General features: G+C 44.3%; 1 protein-coding gene across 2 annotated transcripts in view; it reads left to right on the top strand.

The window, feature by feature from the left end:
- Positions 1-12,766: 12,766 nt before the first annotated feature.
- SEPTIN9 (septin 9) overlaps positions 12,767-26,178 on the top strand; it is a 299,259-nt gene continuing 285,847 nt past the window's right edge. For both annotated transcript variants that reach the window (XR_014025332.1, XM_081319516.1), the window contains exon 1: positions 12,767-13,191. Coding sequence is in view for 1 of the 2 variants with exons in the window: in XM_081319516.1 (XP_081175642.1) it covers positions 13,170-13,191 (22 nt within the window). In the remaining variant the exon portion in view is untranslated. The remainder of the gene's footprint in view (positions 13,192-26,178) is intronic.

Below are 26,178 nucleotides of genomic sequence, written 5' to 3'. Positions count from 1 at the left end.
TGTGCAAATGCCACGATATGTACTTGTATCAGGATATTTTGCACACAAGGATTTAAATAATAACACTTGGATAAATATGTTGTGCACACTTTCCCCCTTCTTCCTGCTGGGAACACCCCTGCAGTAGAAAGGTAATTTTAAATCCTCCCCTGGGATTTAAATGAATGATTTAATTAAGGTTTGGGTTGTACAAAAAATATACATGTTTAATAACTTGATCTTGATGCATAGATCACAGGGGTTCCCAAGTAACTAGATTACCTATTTTAGGCTTATGTATGAAAAAAGTGGAATGTGCCAGAGTGATTTTTGAGAGTTCCCACTTTATCCCCACATGCCTAATCACGTGCATAAAACGTTTTGACTACCGTACTTAAGTTGCTCATATTCTGACTCACAGTTTGAGAACCCTTGGTTTAAAACAATATATGAATCCATCCATTGCACTGCATGTACTGATCTGTCATTTCTCCATTTTGCTTGAACCTATGAAATATCCAGTCAGCAGAATAATGAACTGAAAGTGTTGTTTAAAATATAAATCTCATTAACATTAGGCTGCTTTTCTAGGATAAACAATCTGCTTCTTAAAGCTCAGGACAAACTACCTCAAAACTTATACATAGGCACATTTTTAGTTATTGAAATTATGTTGGCTGTAGTGATTCCAGGCCCAGGCACAGATCTGGTGTGGTTAGCATCTGCTAGGAAGATTTGGTGCAAGGTTTTTTCCTCTGGCTATAAAATTAAATTAAATTTCACAGCACAGACATCTTACAGATTTTTTTTAAGAAATAGTGCTAAGCCCCTTTTTAATGAACCCCAGGCCTACTGGCTTTATCAAAATACACTTGACAAGTCAGCACTTGGGTGCTGCCGTTCGTGGGTGCCAAGATTGCTGGTGGGATCGCAAACTGGCAGTGGCTGGGAAAGGCCCTTAATTGGTAGGATTTTGATCTGCAGCTGAAATTTGATGCCATCTTCATTTGTTTACTTTGTTTCTGCTATTTAAACCCTTTTACAGCTAATTTTCAGGGTGTTCTCCCCCCTTCCTTTCTGGTTCCTTTTCTGCCAGCAACTGGGTGGCATTGCACACCTACTGTTTGTTTTGGCACTTTCCCCCATTATCCTTCTGTTTTGCCAAAGTTAGACTGGATAGCCTGACAAAAAGGCAAACCAGATGGAAAACTTTCCAACCATGGAGGTATAGAAGAAGGATTGTGTGCAAAATGAAGCTGGCAGGGCCAGAGGTAAAATAAACACAGGGGTGGGGAGGTGGATATGCTTAGTTTACAGAGCCATCACTCTGGTTTCCATCTTTACATCCATCAGCAAAGCTGTTTCCCACATATTATGAAGTTGCTTGGAAGCTAGTAGCCTTGAAACTTTGACCTATTGTTTCCCTACCTTTTCTTATCCACTCTGTTCATCTACCCTTTGTTCCCCAACTCTGTCATGGGAGGAAGGCATTTGGTCACTTCCCCTTGAACTTTCTCTGCTATACTTTTCCATCTTGAACAGAACACACTTCTACTCTGGGGATCCTTTGGGGAACCCATTACATCCAACACAGGGGCATTCATAAAACTCTCAGGCACATCATGGAAAAGCTACGATGGAAGAAACCAAAAGGTCAGCAGAAGTTCCACCTGATGAACCACGTAGTAAGTAACCTATTAAGAGTTGCAGGGTTTTGTTTTGAATCTCAAAGAAACATAATCAATATTAATAAAAACACACGGGCAGAATCAGGGAAGTGGCTAATGGTGGAAATCTAAATGTGACACACAAAAACACACATAATAGCATTTCCTTTTGTTTAACTCCTTTGGACAAGAGACTGATAATCTGAAAAAGCCCTCATGTTTCTTGCCCTAAAATGTTCCATGAAGTTATACATAAAATAAAGTAGAAACTAATAGAAGTCCATCTTTTTTATAAATATCTGTTAACAAGAAAAATAACTTCTTGCACGATGTGTATAAGCATATAAAATACGGTAAGTTGCCAGCAGAAACTCTGATTCCCCTTGCTCTATGATGGGGTAAAACATCTAATAAGCTGCTTGTGTGAGTTAATATAGATATTACTTCGTACCCCAGGGGGATAAAACAATCCCTGAAACCCTACTGTGGGAGTACAAGAATTTCTACTCTATTTGATCAATGAAAGACTGAAATTATCTTTTCTATTAGATTCTTCAGTTCCATCTCCAGATGATAAAATGAATGTACTGTACTGTTCTTGAATAATTGGGCACTTTCAGAGACTGTACAGTATAGTTTTTAATTGTTTTAACATTATGTATTATTTGTATGGTTGTGTTATTTTGGTGGGATTTGCGTACTGTTTATGTTTTAATTGTAAGCCATCCAGAGTTATAAATGTGAGATGTATATATAAATTGATTGATTGAATAAATAAATAACAAGAATACTTCTCAATTTCAGAAGTAGTAATTGGCAAAGGAGAAAATCCAAATTAGAAAAAGCTTATATTTTAGGGATTAAAGCAGTGGTCTCCAACCTTTCCAGGGTGGGGGGAGGGAGGGTTCCATGCAAGCAGCAGTTGCAAGTACATGCGCATACACACAGTTCCATTTGCAAGAGTGGCAGGCATGCACGTCTGTCCCTCTGCACACAAGCATTCACATCAGTGGTGGGATTCAAATACCTGAACAACTGGTTCTCTGAGTGGATGCAGGCCTGGGCGTCCAAGACCTAGAACGGACTTCCAGAAGTGGCATCCATGGACTTCTGGGGGGCTGTTCTAGGCCTCCAAGGCTTAGAACAGACTTCTGGAAGTGGCATCCATGCACTACTAGCCTGGGAGGCCTCCTCCAGCCTGTTCTCCGAACTCAAAAAATACCCCAGCAGTGGACCCTCTTTCTTCTTAGTCTTGTCCATGTTAATTGGGTATTTTCCATAGGGATATGAAAAGTTCTCTTTTTTACATGCTGCATCAAGTTTGCCATGCAGAAAAATGTGGGCTAATTTATTTACTAGATTTTTATTCTATCTTTATTAATTTATAAATAACCCAAGATAGGGAACATACATAATACCGCTTGATCTTCCTATTTTCTCCACAACAACAATGCTGTGAGGTGAGCAGGGCTGAGAGAGAATGATGGGCCCAAAGGCACCCAGCTGGCTTTCATGCCTAAACTGGACTAGAACTCACAATCTCCTAGTTTCTAGGCAGCACTTTCAGCACTACACCAAATTGGGTCTCTCTAGTTGCACTAAATCAGGTTACACCTGGCCCCTGAAACTTTAGGTAGCACCTGCATATACCTATAGCTATACCTATACATGTCTCCTGTACTGCAAATGTGCTAAACTGCTGCAGATGTGCTTTGACAAAGGACCACAATAATGTTGAATGTCCTCCTTACTTATGAACCTTTTGAACAGTTTCTTACAGAGTAACAATTAACCAGAAGCAAAATTTTAGTTCCACTAAAAATAAAACTAAGCAAAACAAAACAAGCATTTTACTGGTTAGATTTTTGCCTCTCTTGAGACAGTGGAAAGCACTTTTCAAAAGTGGGCTGACCTGACCAAAAAACCCCAAGCTCACAGAGGAATCTGCTTTTCTTTAGAAAGTTGTGAACAGAAATTCCAACATTAGGAAAATGGAGGGTGCGCTGAGAAAAAGCCCTGACCCAGCTGGCGTAATTTGTGCATTTTTCTGGGCTGACCTGACCTGTTTTGGCATGACTACACTCCACCTGGCTCCTGCTATTTGTCCAAATCCCCCTTTCTTTAATGAACTATACATTCCCTTGCTAATCTTGCAAAAATAGGGGAGAAAGTTATATAAAGACCTGCCTATGGAAGGCTTCTGGGATGTGTATTTTGTGAAACATTAACTTGCCCTTTCAAAAGAAGTGCCGGTCTCTGAATCATTCTGACACAACAGAAAAAAATAAATAACTTTATTCTGTGGGCTCCTTCTTTCTGATATTTATGGATCCTTTCTGCAAAGTCGCGTGGTCGCACAGAGAGACGGACACTTGAGCTGGGTAGTATTTCTTTTATTCGGATCAGGAATGAATCTGAGACAAAGGGGTTTACCTGGTGTTTCTTATACCTGCCCAGGTGAATGATGGCCAATAGAATTGAACCTGGGCTTCCCGCCCGTGCTTGTGGCCAATGGGTTTAAACCCTGGCTTCCTGCCAGAGCTGACCATGCCGGGGGCTGTCAAACTTGCTCCGTCCGGCTTTTCCCGCCTCAGCGGTTATCGCCTGGAGCTGTCCAGCCCCCTGCTGCGCTGGCATTTCCTGTGTATGCTAGCAGCATACACTACACCCCTTCCCCCATAGTGAGGATTTTCCTCTGTCATACCATCTCCAACTATATACACATATTTACAAAACATAGTTACAATGGATACACTTGTTGATCTGTTGCCCCTTTATGAACGTACATAGTCAGCGAGGTAGCTTGGCGCTTTGTGTGGCCTACTTGACCTTCTTGGTACATGTTCTTCCGGAGGTATGGTGGCGTGGCTATTCATTCCTTCCTGAAGCTCCTGTTGAGGAAGGTTGCTGTGTGTCTGTGTGTGTGATTTGCTGATTCCTGGTGACTGCCTGGTTTCTCTATCAGACTCCTGCCTGTACAGGGGTTGCCATTGCTCCCCCCCAACCATCCTCCTTGGTGAATGTGTTTGTATTGGCTTTTGTGTTGGATCTTCCTCCTCACCCCCCAGTGTGTCCTCTGCCCCCCTTTCAGGAGTCCTTTTCCTCAGTTGATCCAGATGCCTTTTCCACAGGAGTCCCCCCTCCACCCTTACTCTGTAGGAAAGGGGCCCTGTTTGCTCTATAATTTCCCCTGGCACCCATGGATAACCCGTACTGTAGTTCCTGGTCCAAATGAGGTCCCCTGAGGTAAAATGTGTCTTGATGTTGGGGTTCCCCGTGTCTGCGGCTACTCTGTCTGGATGGAGCCTGTCTAAAGTTGTAATGAGGCGTCTCCCCCATCTGAGTTCCGCTGGGCTTTTGCCTGTGGCAGTGCAAGGTGTTGCGTGTTGGTGAAGGAGGAATGTGGCTAGTCTTTGCTTCCAATCTCCCTGTACTATGCGCTTGAGTGCATCTTTTGTTGTTCTCACGAATCGTTCTGCCAATCCATTACTGGCAGGGTGGAAGGGGGCCGAGGTGACGTGTCTAATCCCCAAGGTCCTCAGGAACACCTGGAAATCCGAGGAAGTAAATTGTGTTCCATTATCTGACACGATTACATCAGGCAACCCATGTGTAGCAAATATCCCCCTCAATGCTTGGATGGTCCCTGCTGATGTCATGCTGCTTACAGGTACCACCTCAAGCCATTTTGAATGACTATCCACAACTACCAGAAATGTGTGACCTTGGAATGGGCCAGCGTAGTCTATGTGCACCCTGGACCAGGGTGAGTGTGTTTCCTCCCACTTATGGACTGGTGCATGTGGTTGTTCTGGCCGTGTCCTCTGGCATGTGTAACACCCCGCTACCTGTGCTTCTATCTCCTTGTCCAACCCTGGCCACCACAGGTAACTCCTTGCTAGAGCTTTCATTCTTACTATCCCTGGGTGTCCTTCATGTAGTGATTGGAGAACTCTTTCCCTGAGCCTTGTGGGAATTATGACTCTGTTTCCCCACAAAAGGCACCCTTTGTGTGTGGACAGTTCAAACCTTCTTGAGAAGTAAGCAGTGAACTCTTGCCCTGGTGATTTGTCTTGCCACCCACTACTCACCTACGAATGAACCCTGCTCAGAACCTTGTCTTTTGGTGTCTCTGTGGCTATGTCCTTCGCGTTGAGGGGGCATTCTGGCAGTTCTTGGATTGCCAGGATTTGGGCAGCCGGTGCTGGGTCTGGCTCCCTGTCCATTAGGGGCAGTCTGCTGAGACCATCAGCATGCCCCATCTCCTTCCCTGGTCTGTGTATCAATTTACAAGAATATGCAGAGAGAAATATTGACCATCTTAGCATTCTAGGTGACAAAATCTGTGGTGTTTGTTTCTCTGTTGTGAATAGTCCTAATAAAGGTTTATGGTCTGTGAAGATTATGAAATCTCTGCTATACAGGTAATCATGAAATTTCTTTACTCCAGCAACCACTGCCAGTGCCTCCTTGTCTATCTGGGCGTAGTTCCGCTCTGCAGCTGACAGGGTTCTGGAGTAGTAGGCGATGGGAGCCTGAGTTCCATCCTCCTTGAGATGGCTGAGCACTGCTCCAATCCCATAAGGGGATGCATCGCACGCAAGACAGATTGGCTGATCTTCCCTGAAATGGGTGACAGTGGCATCGCTTGCTAACATGTTTTTTAGTGTTTGGAATGCTTTTGCATGTTTGTCAGTCCATTCCCAAGGCGCTTGCTTGTCAAGTAGCCTATGTAGGGGTTCTGCAATTGAGGCTTTGTGAGGCAGGAATGTGTGGTAGAAATTGAGGAGCCCCAAGAACGCCTGCAATTCAGGCTTGTTTTTGGGAGCAGGGGCTTCTTTGATTGCCCTCACCTTTGATGCAGATGGGTGGATGTCTTGAGCATCTATCCTGAACCCCAGGAATTCTGTCTCTGGGACCCCAATCCTGCACTTCTCCCTTTTGAGTTTGAGACCTGCCCCCCTGAACCTCTCAAGGACTGTCCTTAAACGGGTCGCCAGCACGTCCGGGGAGCTGGCTGCGATCAGGACGTCATCAAAATAAGGGCAAACCCCTGGTATTCCCTTAAGCGTCCTTTCCATCACCTCCTGAAATATCCCCGGCGCTACGCTAACCCCAAACTGCAACCGGTCTACCCGGAACGCTCCCTTGTGAGTGATGATCGTTTGTGCTCTAGCAGCCCCTGGGTCTACCGGCAATTGCTGATAAGCTTGGGCGAGGTCCAATTTAGCGAACACCGACCCGCCTTGTAGGGACGCTAAGATGCTGCTGACTGCAGGGACCGGATAGGAATGGGCACTTAAAGCTCGGTTTATAGTCCCTTTATAATCAGCACAGATACGAATTTCCCCATTTGCTTTAATTGGCGTTACGATGGGAGTTTCCCAATCTGCTCCATCAACTGGTGTTAACACCCCCTGGTCTACCAGCTTATCCAATTCCCGCTCTATCTTTTGCTTTAACGCGAATGGAACACGCCTCGCCTTCATCCTTATGGGTTGTACCTGGGGATCTAGTCTAAATGAGATTGGGGGACCCGTGTACTTTCCCAACTGCCCATCGAACACGTCCGCGAATTCCTCGCAGACTGCTTCTAGGGACAAATGGCTCCGTGTCTGATTAATCCCTGTGATTTTGATGCCCAAGGCGTTAAACCACCCTAACCCCACAAGGCTAGTCCGCTGGCCCTCGACGACCAACACACTTAATTTACCCTTGAATCCCTTGTACTGCACCCACAACAACGCCTCCCCCCGGATTTTGATCAGTGAATTTTGAAAGTCAGAGAGGGTCAGTCTGGATGTCCTCAAGGGAACCCGTTGGCCGCTCCGCTTGCAAATGTCTAAAAACGTTCTGGCGGAGATGATGGATACGGCTGACCCTGAGTCCAGCTCCATCAAGCAGGGGACCCCTTGCAGCCTCACCCTCAGTTTTATTTTTCGGGCTAGTGCCGCAGGAGCCCCTGTTTTGAAAACGCCCGGCCGTCCCGACGTGTGACTCACAGTCAGCCCCAGCGACCGCTTCCCAGTACCTGTGGCATACTGGAACTCGGCTTCCACCTCGTGTAGGCTGTCCCGCTGCTTGCTTCTGCAGACCGCCACAATGTGCCCCGTTTTTCTGCACGACCAACACTTCGCCGACTTGAAACGGCAGGTAGACCGGGGATGCTGTCCTCCGCAGCTTGCACAACGGGTAGACCGGGAGCCGCTCGCGCCGCAGCCGGAGCACTGGGTAGACCGGGGCTGTCCGTAGCCGCTGTTCTGGGTAGACCGGGAGTTGCAGCCGCATTGCTGGGTAGACCGAGGGCGATTCGCGCTGTGGCCATGAGGCTGGGTAGACCGGGGTCCGCTCGTTCCGCATCTGCACTCCTGGTCTCTCTCGCCTGCCGTGGCTGGTCTCGGTTCTTTTCTGTTGTCTCGGTCGGGGTTGAAGGATCGCTGAGGTCGGTTGATGGCATCCACCTCCAGCTCTGCCCCGTCTGCGTCGGTGCCTCTTCTCACCTGGTGGATGGATCCGCCTTCCCTCGTCTCGGGCTCCTCGGCTGCATCCCAGGCTAGGAGTTCGTCTTGGACATCCCTCAGGGTCAGTTTCTGCTTAGCAAAAAGTTTCTGGCGCATCTTCCTGTCCCTCACCCCACAAACGAGCCGATCCCGCAGCCTAATTTCTAGATTTTCGAAATTGCAGAGGCGAGCTGCCAGCCTCAGAGCTGCCATATACTGTTTGGCAGACTCACCTGGTCGCTGATCCCGTTTTTCGAAGCGATACCGCCAGGCGATCTCGGACGTCTCGGGCTTGAAATGTTCAGACAGCTTCGCCAGCAATTCGTTGTAGCCGACAGAGTGGATGTCATCAGGTGCGCAGAGACCGACCGCCAGCTGGTAGGTTTCTGTGCCGCAGCTGCAGAGCAGTACCGCCGCTCTCTGCCGGTCCTCCTTCACCCCGTTCGCCCTCAGGTAGCATTCTATCTGCCCCACGAAGGCTTCCCACTCCTCGGGGCGGCCGCTATTGAAAAGGGGATACTGACCCAGTTGTGTCATCCCGTCGTCTCGGTTGTCCTGCGTCTGGATCCGGGGCTGCCGATTGGATTCCGTCCGCGGCTAGCGTTGTCCGATGCAGGATCCCACCTTCGTCGCCAGTGCAAAGTCGCGTGGTCGCACAGAGAGACGGACACTTGAGCTGGGTAGTATTTCTTTTATTCGTATCAGGAATGAATCTGAGACAAAGGGGTTTACCTGGTGTTTCTTATACCTGCCCAGGTGAATGATGGCCAATAGAATTGAACCTGGGCTTCCTGCCAGTGCTTGTGGCCAATAGGTTTAAACCCTGGCTTCCCGCCAGAGCTGACCATGCCGGGGGCTGTCAAACTTGCTCCGTCCGGCTTTTCCCGCCTCAGCGGTTATCGCCTGGAGCTGTCCAGCCCCCTGCTGCGCTGGCATTTCCTGTGTATGCTAGCAGCATACACTACACTTTCTTTTCTTTGGGATCCCAGAGTGGAAGAAATATGCCAGGCCACAGTAGCAATAGAACAAGCCTACTGTCCATTGCACTTAGAAAGAATCCATCCTCAGAAATATTGCATTTGTGGAACTTTGTTTAGGTTAAGTGGATGTGAGAGTCTAGGCAGGCTTGGGGAAGGTACAAATATTTGGAATGTTATTTGAGCACTGATTAGTCACCCAGAGATGTCAACACCTGAATTCATTCAGCTTTGAATGTTAGCACCTTAAAATTACGCAGGCTATAACACAACACTTATAAAGAGAAGGAGAAAGATATCCTCTAGCACACGTGTCAAACTCATGATGTCACGTGATGTTGCGCAATGTATCAGGAGAGTTTTGCCATTGCCGGCAATGACGTGGGCACGGCTTCCAGATAATGTGTCTGGGCCACAGGCCGGCAGTTTGACATCCCTGCTCTAGAAAAGTTCTAAAGAAGCCTGCTAATTCCTGATATTCATGGACATGTCATAAGCACTGATTGGCCACCTTTGTCCTAGTTTATGAAGCTCCTCTAGAATAATGTTTCTGCACAATTAGGTAGTCAGCGATGACAAATGTTGAATGCCACTTGCTTTTGCTGAAATCTTTTTCACAAAGCTATGTGTCCTTTTCCAGCCTAAGGGTGTCAATCTCTCACCTCTGCAGTCTCCCTTTTTAATTTTTCCTTATTAATATCACAATGGCTGAGAAACTGAGGTGAGGGGAGAGCCACTGGGTGCATTTCAACTCGGTGGACTTGATGAACTTTTGAGGGCCTCAGGCAGTTGCCTGCAGTAGCCCTTCACTGACGCTGGGTGCACCTGCCCTATTTTGCTTTCATTTTGAACAGCTCTGTCAGCAGGCTACACACCTTGATTGTCTGCCTGGAGATTTGATAAACCATTTTTGCTGCCTGTTTTGAAATACAAAACAAGGTGGGGTTCTAGTATTTTGCTGGTGGGCTGTCTGCGGCTTGATGAGTTGTGACAGCTCCAGCCCATTCCTTGAAAATTCTCTTCTGATTCACGAGGTGCATGACTTCTCACTGATGCTGATAAGAATTCTTATTAATTTATCCTATACCTAGAGCCTGCCTTCCTTCCTTCCTTTTTGGCATAGGATATAAGGTGCTGCTGCTCCTAAATGGTACCTTAGCAATTCCAATGGATTTTCACTATGGAAGGCACTATAATATGTGTATCCTTTTCTCTGACAAAAATAAAAAGAAGCCTCCATCTTCATTTTCCACCAAAAGAAAGAGGGAATTTTCATAATTATATAGGCTAAAAAGGTAAAGGTAAAGGTAAAGGTTCCCCCGCACATGCGTGCTAGTCGTTTCCAACTCTAGGGGCCGGTGCTCATCTCCGTTTCAAAGCCGAAGAGCCAGCGCTTGTCCGAGGACGTCTCCGTGGTCATGTAGCCGGCATGACTAGACGCCAAAGGCGCACGGAACGCTGTTACCTTCCCACCGTAGTGGTCCCTATTTTTCTACTTGCATTTTTACGTGCTTTCGAACTGCTAGGTTGGCAGAAGCTGGGACGAGTAACAGGCGCTCACTCTGTTCCGTGGCACTCGGGATTCGACCTGCCAAACTGCCGACCTTCTGATTGACAAGCTCAGCGTCCTAATTATATAGGCTACTTACTATCAAAGGTCTACGGATCCTATTATGACTTTACATTGTGAATTGTGTACCAAGCTAATACTATGTAAGAATTTAAGCCTGCATTATGAAAAATTAACTAGGTCAGACCTACTCAGGACTTGCATGGATGAAGAATCTGTGTACTATATACTGGAAATGGAAAGTAAAAAAAAAACCAACCATCAAGAAACAGTAAATCACTGTTGCAAAAAAAAAATGACTTCAACATGAACATGAAGTCTAAATGAGTAAAACCTAACTCATAGACACTGTTCTTGTACATACACACATTCAGAGTGTGTTATTTGCAGCTAGCAACACTGAAAACAATAACCACAACAACCTCTGACAAGACAGGACACGAAAAGATAGAAAGAAAAGTCAGTTGATGAAACATACTGCAAAGATTAATCATTTAGTCCTAAATACATATATATCTCAAGTGGCAATGCTCCAAGAAGTAAGAGAGAGCAAAAAGTATATTGGATTTCATTTCATTTAACTAAATATCAATTGCCTAGTCACATATTTGAACATTTCCCCCTTCCTTGTTTTTTATTCCCCTCCCAAAATCTTTTGTTTTCAGATGAAATGTTCACATCTACTAAGTGATCTAATGTTGATAAACACCCAGGCACCATTACCTGACTTCTTTTACCTGGAAATTTTGTGGAGATGGCAAGGCAAAGCTTGCCAGTGCCCCATTTCCTTTCCAAGCCATGAATGGCAGCATTTTTACAAACCTTACAAACAATCGGGGTTTTATGCATTTACACAACCAGCAACCTTGAGCAATGAATTCCCATCTCTGGGCCATTCCAAAGAGGCAAAGAAGTTATGTTTAAGTAAGCAGGCAGACAAGCCACAAGAGTGATGGCAAACCTTTTAGAGACCAAGTGCCCAAACTGCAACCTAAAACCCACTTATGTATCATCGGGTGCCAGGTGGGTGTGGCCCATTGGGTGTGCATGGTTGTGTTGGGCATGGCAGACTGGGTGGGCATGGCCACCTCAATGTTACTTGTGGGGAGGGATGCCTGTGGGGACCAGGCAGGGTTGGGGGAGATCCAGGGGGTCTCTGGTGGGTGGAATGGTGGGCAGAAGGCTCATCCTGCAAGGCAAGGCAGGGGGGCAGGGCAAGGGTGCCATTGCCGCAGGGCAAGGCAAGGCGAGGCAGGGACTGGGGCGGCTGCTGCCTGACACCATCGGTCCCCCGCACACAGTAAGTGCATGGGGGTCAGATCATGCTGCTGCCACTGCTTTGCCCACCCACCGCGTAGATCATGCTACCGCCACCATCCTCCCCACCCGCCACACGGATTGTGCTGCCGCAGTTGCCCTTCCCCCCAATCGCCACGTGGATCACACGGCCGCTGCTTGGAAAAGGCCCCACCTGCCGCCACTCAGATCTAGGGCTGAAGAACGATTTTGCGGGGGAGGCAGCCAATCTGGGTAGCAGAGGCCTTTTCCAGGCCTTCAGAGTGCCTGTGCTCTCGCTCTCTATCTCTCTTCACGGAGAGTCAGGGAGCAGCTGCAAGAGCTGGGCAGATCCAGGCTGGATGGTGGAGGCAGCTGCCAGCATAAGTCCAGATAAGCCTCCGGAGTGATTTTTTCAGTGCTCCAGCGACCCAATTTGGTCTCTGGAGGCCTGGAAAAGGCCTCTGCCACCCAGATCGGCTCTGGGGGGAGGGCACAAAATCCCCCAGCTGCTGTGTGGATCACCCTGCCGCCACCACCTTTGCCCCCCACCTGCCGTGCAGATCGCGCTGTTGCTGCAGTCCCCCCCACGGCAGGTGGGGGGCAAAGGTGGTGGCATGCATTCCCACAGGGATGGCTCTATGTGCCACCTGTGGCACACGTGCCATAGGTTCACCACCATGGAGCCACAATGCACTTTGAACCGGAGCCTACACAAATGAGTCCTGCCTCCAGGCTGAGCAACCAGCACAGCTGAGAAGGGAGAGCTAGGAGAAATCCTCAAAGGCAACTTAGGTGGTGGTGGGGAGAAGTCCACAAAGGGGCATATCTGGCAGGACAAGGAACAAGTGTGTGCCAGGGCCAGTTTATTTGGAGAGGGAAAAAGGTGAAATTTCTCCTGCAGCTGAACTCTTCCCTTAATTGCCTCTCTCAGCTTTAGCCTAGTTGGAACAACCCACGGATTAGAAAAGGTGTGTTCTAATGAATGGGAGTGCTGTGCACTCCCTGCCCAGCTGCAATTGTGATTAGGTCTGTAGGTAACATGTAAGAGGAGAGCACTTCCTCTGCGGAGCCCAGCCTGCTACAGCAAAAGGATTATTAAGCCTCTTTCATAGCACCCCTGGGGATTATATACAAGGGGGCTGTGGCAGCTTGGAGAAACTTTCTTCCCTTCCTATGTAACAGCTGGGATAAGGACAGCATGAAAAAGACATCATATACAGGTGAGTAGAAACAAAATGTTTCCTCAGGAATATTCTCCTTCTTTGCGCAGAAGGAGAAACTACTTGTTGCAAACTACTGCCTGTCTTCTATTGGCTCAACTCTTTAGAGTTGCAAGCGGGTCTCAGAGGAGAGGAAAGACATTGGCAATAAAAAATAAAATAAAAATCCTGACTGAATTGAGCATAAGCTAAATTCTCTGACCGAAAGGCAAATGTCTGCGTAGGTACAGGTATAGACAGATCAAACACAGCATTTCGTAGCCAAAAGCCTTGGTATGTAAGAAATTGACATTTAAAACTGTACTTATTTTATCTAAAACCAGCCCAACAAGTGTTGCCACTCAAGCACACTATAGTGCTTTTATGGATTATTTCATACGTTACAGCACTCTCAATATTCTATACTTTTCTAACTCTTGGGCTCTGCAGTTCATAGGTTGCATCTATACATTGAAAATGCATCATAGATCTTGATCCTAAGCTTCCAGGAAACGATTGATCTCTGTAACTCTGAGGGCTAGAAACCTGTCATAAGGTTTCATACACATTTACATACTGGATGGCTGAAGTTGTAAGATAATTTAATGGAGAATATGTTTCTGTATACTAAAGAAGTTACTGCATAAAGTTTAAGTAATGTGCAATTGAAGACACTGAGAATGTCAATATTCTGCAGGTATGTCTGTCTTGGTGGGCTGTGATAACAGTGTGAAAACCTGCAAAACAATCTCTAGAGATCCTAACTGGCATAGAGGAACAAATATGGTTGGGGTAAAACTAGGTAAAACTAGGATTGATTGCACTTCTAGCATATTGGCTAAAATGACATTGTTCCTGTTGTTTGCAGCAAATATTGTACTTGGCATGAGTATGAATAAACCTAGTAACCTAGTCCACTCCTACTCTATATTACTCAAAGGTGTTAGACACATTGTGCAAGTAGTCCTTGACTTAGAACAATTGACCCCAAAATTTCTATCACTAATCAAGACAGTTTTTAAGGGAAATTTGCCCCATTTTATGATCTTTTTGGCAGAATTGTTAAGTGATTTGCTGCACGGTTAAGTCAGTAACATGAATGTTAAGTGAATCTGGCTTCCCCATTGTCTTTGCTTGTCAGAAAGTTGCAAAAGCTGATCACATCACCCTGGGACACTGCAACTGTTATAACTACATTCCAGTTGCCAAGCATCTGAATTTTGATAACATGGCTACAGGGATGCTGCAATGGTCATAAGTCACTTTTTTCAGTGCCATTGTAACTTTGAATGATCACTAAACAAATAGTTGTAAATTGAGGATTACTGTACATCAAGTGTTAGATCAAAAACAAATATGAGCAGCAGGTGGGCTTACCTTATGACAATCATGGCATAAGGAAAACTACAATGTAAGAGGGGTAAATGACAAAAAGCATGGATTAATGAAATGAAATAAACATAGATATGTTGTATATATGCAAAACATTTTCTCTCTGTGCGTCCATGCTGGCTAATTGTAGGAATCCTGTTGCTATTCCTCTTCATAAAGGGATGAATAGCAAGGATGAATGCAAACACATAAAAGAATGACCTTATTAAGTGTCCCAGCGATAATGAGGGAATTCTGTCTGAAAGAATATGAGAGACGGCACTCAGCAAAATCTGGGAATTGCAGTGCCATGTTTTACCAAGCAGGGGGTATGTGGACCAGAGATTTGCTCCTTCATTGAGAACTGTGGGAAAGTTTATTGTGTATCTTGTTGATTCAGGAAATGAGCAAATTTCTATTGGCTTAAAAGCTATGCCAAGCTTTAATAGTATGGGCCAGGATCAAATTAACCTTATTCTGGGGGGGGGGGGTGGGGGTGGAGGGGGGAGAGGAAGGAATAGGGGTGAGGAAATTTTAAGAAATGAAACAGATGCTTGGAGCCTCAGCAAGTTTTGAAGCACCAGTTGGGCCCCTTAAAATCCACAGGCCCCAAAATAAGCCTAACTTCTGGGCACCAGCTCACCCTGGGGCACTCATGAGGGATGACTAGAGCTCCTGGCAAGCTGCCTGTTTTGTACCTCTGTCTAACCCCTCTCACATGGCCTATGAGCCTTGAGACTTTACGGAGTGGTTCTGCATAGCCAACCCCTGTGAGCTTTGGCTGAGCTTCAATCGGTTGTGAGAAAGTGCCTGCCTAGATGTTCTGCCAGATGAACATAGATCACAACTAATTGGATTCTTTTTTCATATCTATATCTAACTGTAATAACTCTTCATGCAATTACTAAAATGGGGCTGATATGTGCATTGGAAGTTAACACTCCATGCTGGCCAGAAACACTTTTTGTTTCAAATTGAGAGTATCATAAAACAGGTAAAAAAATATATGCTAGAGAATGTGTTTCACAATCCAAATTATGGTAAATTCTAGGTAAAGTAAACTCTTTTGATCTCCTTTCTGCAGTTTGTTCAAGCAGCTAAACTTGAATTGCTGAACCAGTATTTTATGTTTCTCATAACACCTCGGAAAGTGTTAGGAGGAATATAAGAAATAATTGTGGTTTAACCCAGAAGCTGCCCAGATTTATTGGGTGCTGAGAGTGGACCTCAGCCTAATTTCACATTATGTCATCATCCTAATTATTTGTAACATGATATTATGCTGCTTCAATCATTTTAGCAGCTTAACAAAAGCCATATACGATAATAACTTGTACATTCCACCTTTCTACTTATATAAGCCCTCTGGGTACCTTGAAACAATAAAGCCAAGTTGCAAACTACAAAACATAACAGTACCATTCATATTACAATCAAAATTACAATCAAAATTAATTATGATTAAAAACAACTTAAAGCTTGATAAGAAAATGGGTTTATTTGAGGGTTTTTTGCCATTTTTTAAATAAAAGTTTTATTAATTTTTTAAAATTACGGTCTTTAGTGCTTAGTAAACAATATATTGTCTGGGTTCAAATATTTAACATTAACTTCTTCAATATAAATCTGTTCAATCCAGTATTTTTTTCCTGATCCTCCTTTCTTCATATTTTTTCCATTTTCCCTTCATTTCACCATTACAATTTTTGGTACTATTAATGTATACAGCATTAGATATAAGCATCTTCATCATATTCTACTAATATCATACAAATAATATCAATTCATAAATCAATGTCAATTCATTAATCAATATCCTGTTTTTCGTGTTCTTGTTAAAGTTTGATTTCCCATCAGTATTTGAAATGTCTTTATCAGTTATGATGTTCTCAATATTAATTACATTTGTATAGCTGAAAGTTTTATTCAAATCAATCCTCTTATCTTCATATTTCCCATATCAAAAAAGAGAAAAGAAAAAAATGTTATCCTAATTCTAAATCATATCTCGCATTATAAAAGTGTGATTATATCTAAGGGTCTTCTGTTCTTTTAATCTTACTCAAAGAAGTGTTTAAACATATAATGCCCCCTCTAAAAGGTCAAATCGTTTAGGCCCTTTCAGCAGGGCAAAATTGGGCACACACACACACATACTGAGAGAATGAGAAGGAAACACATCTCCCTGGCATGCACATTTCTATTGCTCAAGAGTCACACCAGAGAAGACCCTCCCTTGTCCATGAAATGTAGCACTGGGGACATCATCAAGAGGGCTTCTCCTGCTCATCTAAGTAACAAAACAAATTCTTAGTGGAAGAGGGGATGCTGCAGATAGTCAGCTGCTAAGTCATAAAGTTCAAAACCAATGCTTTCAGTGTTACTTGGTAGGCAATTGGCAGCCAGTTGAGATAACTCAGTGTTAATATCATGTGATCCTTGCACCTTGCATCAGTTAGCATCACATTTTGCACCAGTTGCAATCTCCAGGATTCTGTTCAGGTTCAGTTCAAATCATGTGGCTCAGGAAATAATGCTCAAATGCATTCCTCACCACAATTAGTACCTAGCATGGTGGCACAGTAGTTAGGATGCAGTACTGCAGGCTAATTCTGCTGACTGCCAGCTGCCTGCAGTTCGATTTTGACCGGCTCAAGGTTGACTCAGCCTTCCATCCTTTCAAGGTTTGTGAAATGAGGACCCAGATTGTTGGAAGCTATATGTTGACTCTGTAAACCACATAGAGAGGGCTGTAAAAGCACTTTAAGGCAGTATATAAGTCTAAGTCCTATTGCTATTGCTACCAATGCAGAAATAGGTGGTAGCCAAGGTCCATTCCCAAAATGAGAACCTGTTCTTTCTGAAGAAGGCAAGCCTATTCAAAGTGGATTTTATGTCAATCCCCAAATCTAGGTGTTTGTTTTTTCTTAAGGTAAAGGTAAAGGTTCCCCTGCACATGTGTGCTAGTCGTTTCCGACTCTAGGGACCGGTGCTCATCTCTGTTTTAAAGCCGAAGAGCCAGCGCTTGTCCAAGGATGTCTCCGTGGTCATGTGGCCGGCATGACTAGACACCAAAGGCGCACGGAACGCTGTTACCTTCCTACCGTAGTGGTCCCTATTTTTCTACTTGCATTTTTACGTGCTTTCGGACTGCTAGGTTGGCAGAAGCTGGGATGAGTAACAGGCGCTCACTCTGTTACGCAGCACTCGGGATTCGACCCGCCAAACTGCCGACCTTCTGATCGACAGGCTCAGCGTCCTAACCCACTGATCCACCACGTTAATTTAAGCTTGTCCTCCTTAGGAAAACCACTTTGTTTCAGCTACATTTCAGGGTATTTATTGATTTGGGGGGGATGGGGGATTAGAAGATATAGAGTATTTTAAGGCTTTGAATTCTCTCCCCCTGCTGTCATATGTGGTTAAACAGCATAAGGGATAAGATAGAACAGAATACAAGGCTGAGCAGTAGTCAACACAGCACCATCTTCTGAACATGTTTTGACAGAGAGAGGCAGCACTATTATGGAACAGTGTCCCCAAGACAGAAAGTCTGAGGATGAACATCATGAACATCACCATCAAAAACCACCAAAATGCATTGCACCCACTTATGACTCTATTTTGAAGCGAAGGAAAGAGAAGAGTAGGCTCCATCTGAATCTAACAGGCATCTGGAGTGGAGATGAGATACTTTGATTGGATTGAGGAGATAAAGGGAGATCCTATTGGGTCTCTGGACAAGTGCTGCTGGATGGATAAATTTGGGGAGGAGAAGCAGCCATGTAACTCTTCAGTTTCCCTCTTTCCTTTTTTACCTGTGTGCCTTCATCTGTTGCACCCCAAGGTAGGGCTTAGTGCTTAAGTTATCTCAATGTTGTGATTGCCTCATTAAAAGATTTCCTTGTTCGTTCTTCTCAGCTGCCTAGTAAACCAAAGTGTTGATCAAATTTTGCTAGAGGAAAGAGCATGTTTAGGAGCAATCACATTAATTATATGCAGGCCATCTCTGTATATGCAAAAGTGTATAATTTATTTTATGGGCTGCTTCCTTTTTCAAAAAAAAAGTTAATAGGGGGACTATCAGATAAGAGGAATTTCATCCATCTCCTGCTCACAATTCTTCCATTCTGAATTATCTCTCACTCTTCATTATTGTACTGCGGAGTTTCAAGCAGGTGTTTCCTCTCTGAATTTCTTTTCATGAAAATAGAGATTCATTTACTCACTCTTCAATATAGCATGCAAGTAAAGAGAAATTGATTCCAGAAAGACCTCTGTAGCCAATAGCTTCAAAATTCAATCTAGATTTTTTTAAAAAATTATTTACAGTATTCAGCACTAAAAATGGATGAAAACTAAAGCAAAAGTCTTGACTCCTTTATAGCAGGTATGTCAAACTGCTGGATGCATCATCAGGAAACTGCACCCACCCCATTGCCGGCAATGGAGAAAAAGCTCCGATACATTACGTGACGTCACGAGTTTGATATGTCTGCTTTATAGGATGTATTAAATAGGATGTATGTAGTAACGTACATACAAAATTCCACAGAAGTAAGAAAAAATGCTTAAGTTTTCCTACAGATCTATGGGACCGGAGTAGCCATATTATATGTCCTGAACTGTAGGTGACCCGGGAAGTGTCCTAGATATAAATCATACACTTGCAGCCATTGCAAAAAAAAAAAGGCTATGTGAAGATCCAAGTGACTAGTAGAGAGAATATAACAATCCTTAAACAGGTTGACAGTTCCTTACTTTAAGCCCTTCTAGCATCAGTAGCCATTGAATAAATGTGTTTTTTTCTCTTAGTTTATTATTGTATTAATTGGAAACCTACCTTAGGAACCTATCATTGAAATGGCTGATATAATAAAGATTCACTACATAGTGCTTTTGGAGGGTCTTTGGATATCCAAAGACTGCAGGTTACAGAAGGGAAGAGTATAATACAGTCCGTATTACAGTGATGATCTCATAATACATTCCCAAAACCAGGAAGAATTTCCCCATGGAAAAGCAGAGTTCTGTGAAGGAAAGAATGAGTTTTTCAGACTTCTGAAACTTAGAACTCTTTCACTTTGAAACTTAAAATAGAAATTTACAGATTGAAATAAGTTAAAATGAGTTTGATTTGATTTGGGCTGGACCTGTATGAATTATATTTGTAAACCATGGTTAATTGCTTAGCATAATGTGCATAATGAGATGAGCCCATTCTGGTTCCATCTTCTGAAGAGGACCAGCTGTTGCCTCCATTTGATTTGACAGCAAACCCTTCTAACTTTTCAATAGCAACAATTGCTACTGAAATGCAAATGAAATTTACAGCAACTGCTGTGCTATAAAGTTTCTATAATTGCAAATTAACAGACTTGTGTTTTCTGGCTAGCCATGCTCACCAAAAATACTAGATAACAGCTGGACTTCTTAACCACAACAGTTGCCCTTCACATTACAGCTGAACATAACATGCTAAAGGTGAAGCTACCTCTGTTAAGATTAAAAACACACACACACACACACTATTTTACATAAAACTATCACATTTCAGCAACTATTCATTCCTTGGTGACACATTATTTTTAAATGAATGCCATCTTATTCATTATCTTGGCATGAAATTTAGTCTGTCTCAACATGTTCAGTTCCTGGAAGATAGAAGAGTGGTTATACATGTATGGCTTTTTATTGATTCCAATTAAAAAAAATAAGACACACTGCTTATTATGTTCATTTTAACTCTAATGATAATGCTCAGCACCAGAAACTAACTACAGCTGTGCTCATAATTTGTAACTGTGAATTTAGTTTCTGTTAAAAGGGGGATACTTAGTGTACCTAACAAGCCCAAGGAAGCACTTGATTTGACATATCCTTGGGGATTTATGGAGAGTAGAAATGTTTGCCAATATAGTCGTATCAAAATGAGATCTGATTTTCATAACTTTTGAGGGTTTAATGTTTTAGCACGCTAATTGTTTTATTTTATTTTATGATATCAGAAGTGCAGAGTTGCTAAACAGTGAAATAGGCAGCATATCCATAGTAGAAAATCCAGACCATAACAAGAAACAAAACACAGTATTATTTTAATGGAAATCTATTGTGTTTTTTTTTAATCCTCAAGAACATTTGTGTCTTTGGAGAATTTCTATTTCAGTTAAGCATGATTACAAGAGAGGAGGTTTGACACTAGTTGCTATCTGAGATTTTCTCCATGTCTCTTTGCTGAAACTAAACAGGGCTTGATTTGGTCAGGACCGAGATGGAAGACGATTAGACAACGGCCTGCTTTGAATGCTGTTATAGAAGAAAGGCAAGGAAACAAACATATGAAAGAAGCAAGAGTCCTTCATTCTAAGGCAGACATGTCAAACTCGCGACGTCACGTGACATCGTGAGACGTATCAGAACTTTTTCCCCATTGCCGGCAATGGGATGGGGGCGGTTTCATCGTGACGCATCCGGCCCACAGACCAGCAGTTTGACACTCATGTTCTAAGGAGATACAGCCCTTAGACATTTCAAAACAGAATTGCCCAAATTCTTTAGACAGACAGCCATTTGCAGAAAAGAAAGTTTGGATAAAGCTCTTTACTAAAGATTACGTTTTCAATGAAAAAAATAAGCATTATAAATCTTTATAAGTCTGTGTAGGTAGTCCTCAACGTACAACAGTTCATTCAATGATGGTTTGAAGTTACAACGGCACAGGAAAAAGTGACTTATGACCATTTTTCACACTTACGGCCGTTGCAGCATCCCCATAGTCACCTGATCAAAATTCAGATGCCTGTCAACCGACTCATACTTATGACGGTTGCAGTGTCTTGGGTTCACGTGATCACTTTTTGTGGCCTCCTGACAAGCCGTTAATGGGGAAGCCAGATTCACTTAGCAACCGTGCGACTAACTTAACAGCCACAGTGATTCGCTTAATAATTGTGGCAAAAAACCCCCTCATAAAACAGGGCAAAACTCATTTAACAACTGTCTCACTTAGCAACAGAAATTTTGGGATTAATTGTGGTTGTAAGTCAAGGACTATCTGTAGTTGGCACACAATTCCTCTAGGAAAATGTTGGTACCCAATAAATAAAAACATGTAATGGTCTTACTCAATTGGATGTCAGGAAATGTAGGTCAAGAAATGTAATACATGAGATGATTCAGGAGAAAAACTGAATTCCAGGTTGTGTAAGAAAACTTCCCCCAGGATATGACGGGCAAGCTCATCTGAGTGCAAGTTTTAATTGTTAGGTAAGGAAGTTAGGAATTAGCCTGGCACCTGAAACATAAGCAGTGAAATGCCAGATTTTTGCTCTACTTTTGATTTATTGTTACTGGAAATTTCAACCTCTCAGGCCATCGTGTCAAGTGATTTAAAAAAGAAATTGGTCAGTTTTGTATTTCATTTCAGTTTCAGCTTGTTTCAGGTGAAAAGTCCTTGACAAACAAGTTCCTATTTGCTTTCAAATAACCCACTTTCCCACCCACCCCTTTGAATCATTGGAAAACACACAGTAAATGTTTGCTTTCTCTTAATCTAGAAGCAACCGTAACTTTTCTACTGTGTAAAGAACTTTCTGTTTTTCCTTTAACATACTAGAAGAAATTCCTGTGACCTCTTTTTGTAAAATTATGTGAATTAGAGCAGCTTGAGTTTACAACATCATATTAAAGGTCAGCCCTTGTCTCTAATCTTTCCATTCATCTGTCTCCTTCCTCCAGCCATTCCTCACAACTAAAAAGCACCATTTTGTTTTCTTCCATAAAAAACACTGCGCCCTTGTTTCAAGTAGCTGCTTTTTTATTTTTTGGTGGTACAGTCACACTGTCATGCCAGTAAACAAAAGACACAGTGCACTGTTAGGTTTGCCTGCTGATTTTGGGATTATGAAATATAACCAATTCACGCAGAACACTTGTCAGACTCATTCATTAGTCACCTCCGATTTTAGGGCTAATGATCTTAATTTCAATCTCCTTCTGCCTGGTTGTGTTGGAAAAATCAATCCCTTCTTCACCCAGACTCTTGCGGTTAGGAGAACTGTATTTCTTATTTCTTCACTGAATTCCTGTCTCTGTAGAATATTGACTCAATGTTTAGTTATTGACTGATGGCCTGAAACACATTCTCAGCTATATTTTGAACTCTAGGTTCTGTTTCCAACAGTTATCCGTTTACATAATCAGCAAGAAAGATGCCAAAAGGGAACACAAATTCACATAAGAACGGGTGTATAAAAATTTAATTCATAATTTATAGTCGTTCTTTGGAAGTGTTTTGAATAATGAAAATTGCCACATAATGTTGTGTCGGCAGATTAGAAGGGGAGTGGTTTTCTATCGGCGGGAAAACCCGGAGCAGGGGTTGGATGTTGTTTTCTCGGCGGGAGATTCCAGCCCTTGGATTGGTTAGTGTTAACATATATATAAAGCCACCCGGACGGGGATTCCTCAGTTGACCGCATGTGTATTAATAAATATTATTGTTGCAACCTCGCTGTGTGAGCTCATCAATTCGAACATAACAAGTGGCGACGAAGGCGGGATGACGACGGAGCAGTGAAGGAAGCGGCGGAAAGCTAGCAACGCACGAAGTGGGAAATTCGAACCACAGTCAACCAAGTAGCCGATCACCGCGTACGGAAAAAAAGAACATGGCACAAGTTGGATCTCTGAAGGAATTCGACCCGAACTACCCTGAAGACTGGGAGGAGTACATCAGCCAGGTTGAGGGATTCATGTTGGTAAACGGCATAACTGACGACCGGAAAAAAGCGGCGGCACTCCTCACCATCAGCGGCACACCGGTTTACTGGGTTGCCGTTGGACTGTGTCAACCGTTGCCGGTATCCAGCGTTTCTTACGCCGATCTATTGGACAAGCTAAAGGTCCATTTCACCCCGAAGAGATCGGAACTATACTGGAGGCGAATATTTGAGAAACGGAACCAAAAGCCGGGCGAGTCCATAACGCAGTTCGTGGCTGCAGTCAGGGAAGCAGCCCTGCGCTGCAAGTACGACAATCTAGAGATCAGAATCCGCGACAGAGTGGTCCTGGGGCTGCGAGACGAACAGTTACAAAACAGGATAATCGCAAAGCCCACAGGCAATCTGCAAGAAGTCCTGGACGAACTTCTTACTTACGAGTCGACCGGGAGACGAGACCCCCCCACAACAGCATGGGCGCCACAGCAGAAATTAACCTAGAAAGCCATGTGGACAGTGGGGAGGTGGACTACCAGTGGGAAGCTGACGTCGATGAAATTGCCCGAAGGTTCGGAAAGATGGCGACAAGACCCCCTCGCACAGACGGCACCGACCGGGAAAAGAGACTACAACCTCCACCACAACCAAGATCCCAGAGGGACAACCAAAACAGACCTCGAGACCCTGAAGCAAGATGTGGTAGCTGCGGAGGCAACCACCCCCGTGCAACCTGCCGATTCCGAAATGCTAAGTGCAGGAATTGCGGAAAAACGGGCCACATCCAGGCAATCTGCCGTGGCAGACCCCTCGACAGCCAACTGCACGACATCGACGCGTGGCCTGCTGGTAAGGTAACCCCCAAACTTAGTGGCAGAGAGGCCCCCAGACCTAAGGCACGTCCTTCCAACTGTGGGGAGGGGGGGGAGTTAACCATGTAGGGAACCACAGGATCAACCACATACTGAGGCCTAAATTAAAAATAGAAGTTTCTCTGCAGGGCATCCCCTGCAAGATGGAAGTAGATTCGTGGGCCTCAGTATCGATCATTTCTAGCAGTACCTTAAAGCACATAGAAAGCCGAAGCGGCCTAAGAATTCCCCTGGAACCAACCCGAATCCAATTAGCTGACTTTCAAAAAACACCCATAAATATAAAAGGGAAGGCCACAGTCAGCGTTAGATATAAGGGATTTAAGGGCCCCTTAGATCTCTTAGTCACCGAAGGCCAGAGAACAAGCCTAGTAGGCCTCAATTGGTTCTTGGCCCTCGGAATTTGGGTGGGGGGAATCAACACGATACACCGCCGGACCCTCAAATCCGTCTGCGATAATTTCGCAGACGTATTTGATGGGTCGTTAGGGAAATACAAGGGCCCCCCCATTAATTTTAACTTGGAGCCAGCAGTTAAGCCCATTAGGCTTAAGGCCCGGAGGGTGCCTTTCGCCCTGAAATAAAAAATCGAGGCCGAACTAGATAAGCTAGTAGGCCAGGGCGTGCTGGAGCCCGTAGAAGGAGGCCCCTGGGAGACACCAATCGTCACTCCCCTCAAACCGAATGGGGATGTGAGGATTTGTGCCGATTATAAAGCTACCCTAAATTTAGCAATGAAAAAACATGCTTACCCGGTCCCGACGGTGAAGCAGGTCCTCGCGACGATCCAGGACGGCGCCATCTTTGCCAAGCTTGACTTGGCGCAGGCGTATTTGCAACTTACAGTTTCTAAGGAAGCCGCCGAGGCTCAAACGATAGTTACCCACAAGGGGGCGTTCCGAGTTCACAGACTTCAATTCGGAATTGCTGCAGCTCCAGGCATCTTCCAAGAGGTGATGGAGAGGACCTTAAAGGGCATACCTGGTGTATGCCCTTACTTCGATGATGTCCTGATAGCTGGAAAAACTGAAGACATCTTGGCTGACAGGCTTGAACAGGTACTAACAAAATTTAGAGACGCTGGGCTTAAGTTAAAAAGGGAAAAATGCTTTATAGGTGTTAAATCCACTGAATTTTTAGGATACAGAATAGATGCTATGGGCATACATCCCACTGAGGGAAAAATAGAAGCAATTAAATTAGCCCCAGAACCCAAAAATAAGGCAGAGCTCCAGGCTTTCCTTGGCCTAATAAATTTCTATCACGCATTTTTGCCACATAAAGCAGCTATAGCTGAACCCCTCCATAGGCTGTTAGACAAAAAGACCCCATGGCAGTGGCAAGAAAAGCATAAACACAGTTTCCAAACTTTGAAGGACATATTGTCCAGCAGGTCCACTGTCACTCACTTCATTGAGAACAAACCAATCTATCTTGCTTGTGATGCCTCACCTTATGGGGTGGGAGCAGTTATAAGCCACATGGATGCCCAGGGGCAACAGAGACCAATCGCATACTATTCCAGAACCTTAACCAAAGCTGAACGGAATTATGCGCAAATTGACAGGGAAGCACTAGCCATAGTGGCTGGTGTTAAAAAGTTTCATGATTACCTTTATGGTAGGGACTTCACGATTTATACAGACCATAAACCACTGCTAGGCCTGTTCACTACAGACAAACAGACCCCCCCAAATCATGTCCCCTAGGATGCTCAGATGGTCGATTTTTTTAGCAGTGTACACATTCACCATCAAACATAGGCCGGGGAAGGAAATGGGTCATGCTGATGCCCTCAGCAGACTGCCGCTATTAGATACTGGACCAGACCCAGCACCTGCAGGGCAAATCCTTTCGTTACAAGAACTGCCTGAATGCCCATTGACAGCCAGGGACATCGCTTTAGCCACTAGTAAGGGCCCCATACTTAGCAGAATAGCAGCATGGGTCCAAGGGGGGTGGCCCATTAAGAATCCTGACCCCAAATTTACACCATACTTCAGGAGGAAGGACGAAATGTCGTCACACCAGGGCTGCCTCTTGTGGGG

Source organism: Vipera berus, assembly GCF_964194415.1.
Source record: "Vipera berus genome assembly, chromosome: 2".
NCBI classification, from domain to species: domain Eukaryota; kingdom Metazoa; phylum Chordata; class Lepidosauria; order Squamata; family Viperidae; genus Vipera; species Vipera berus.
Note: the sequence above shows the minus strand (reverse complement) of the source record. Positions and strands in the feature narration are given on the sequence as shown.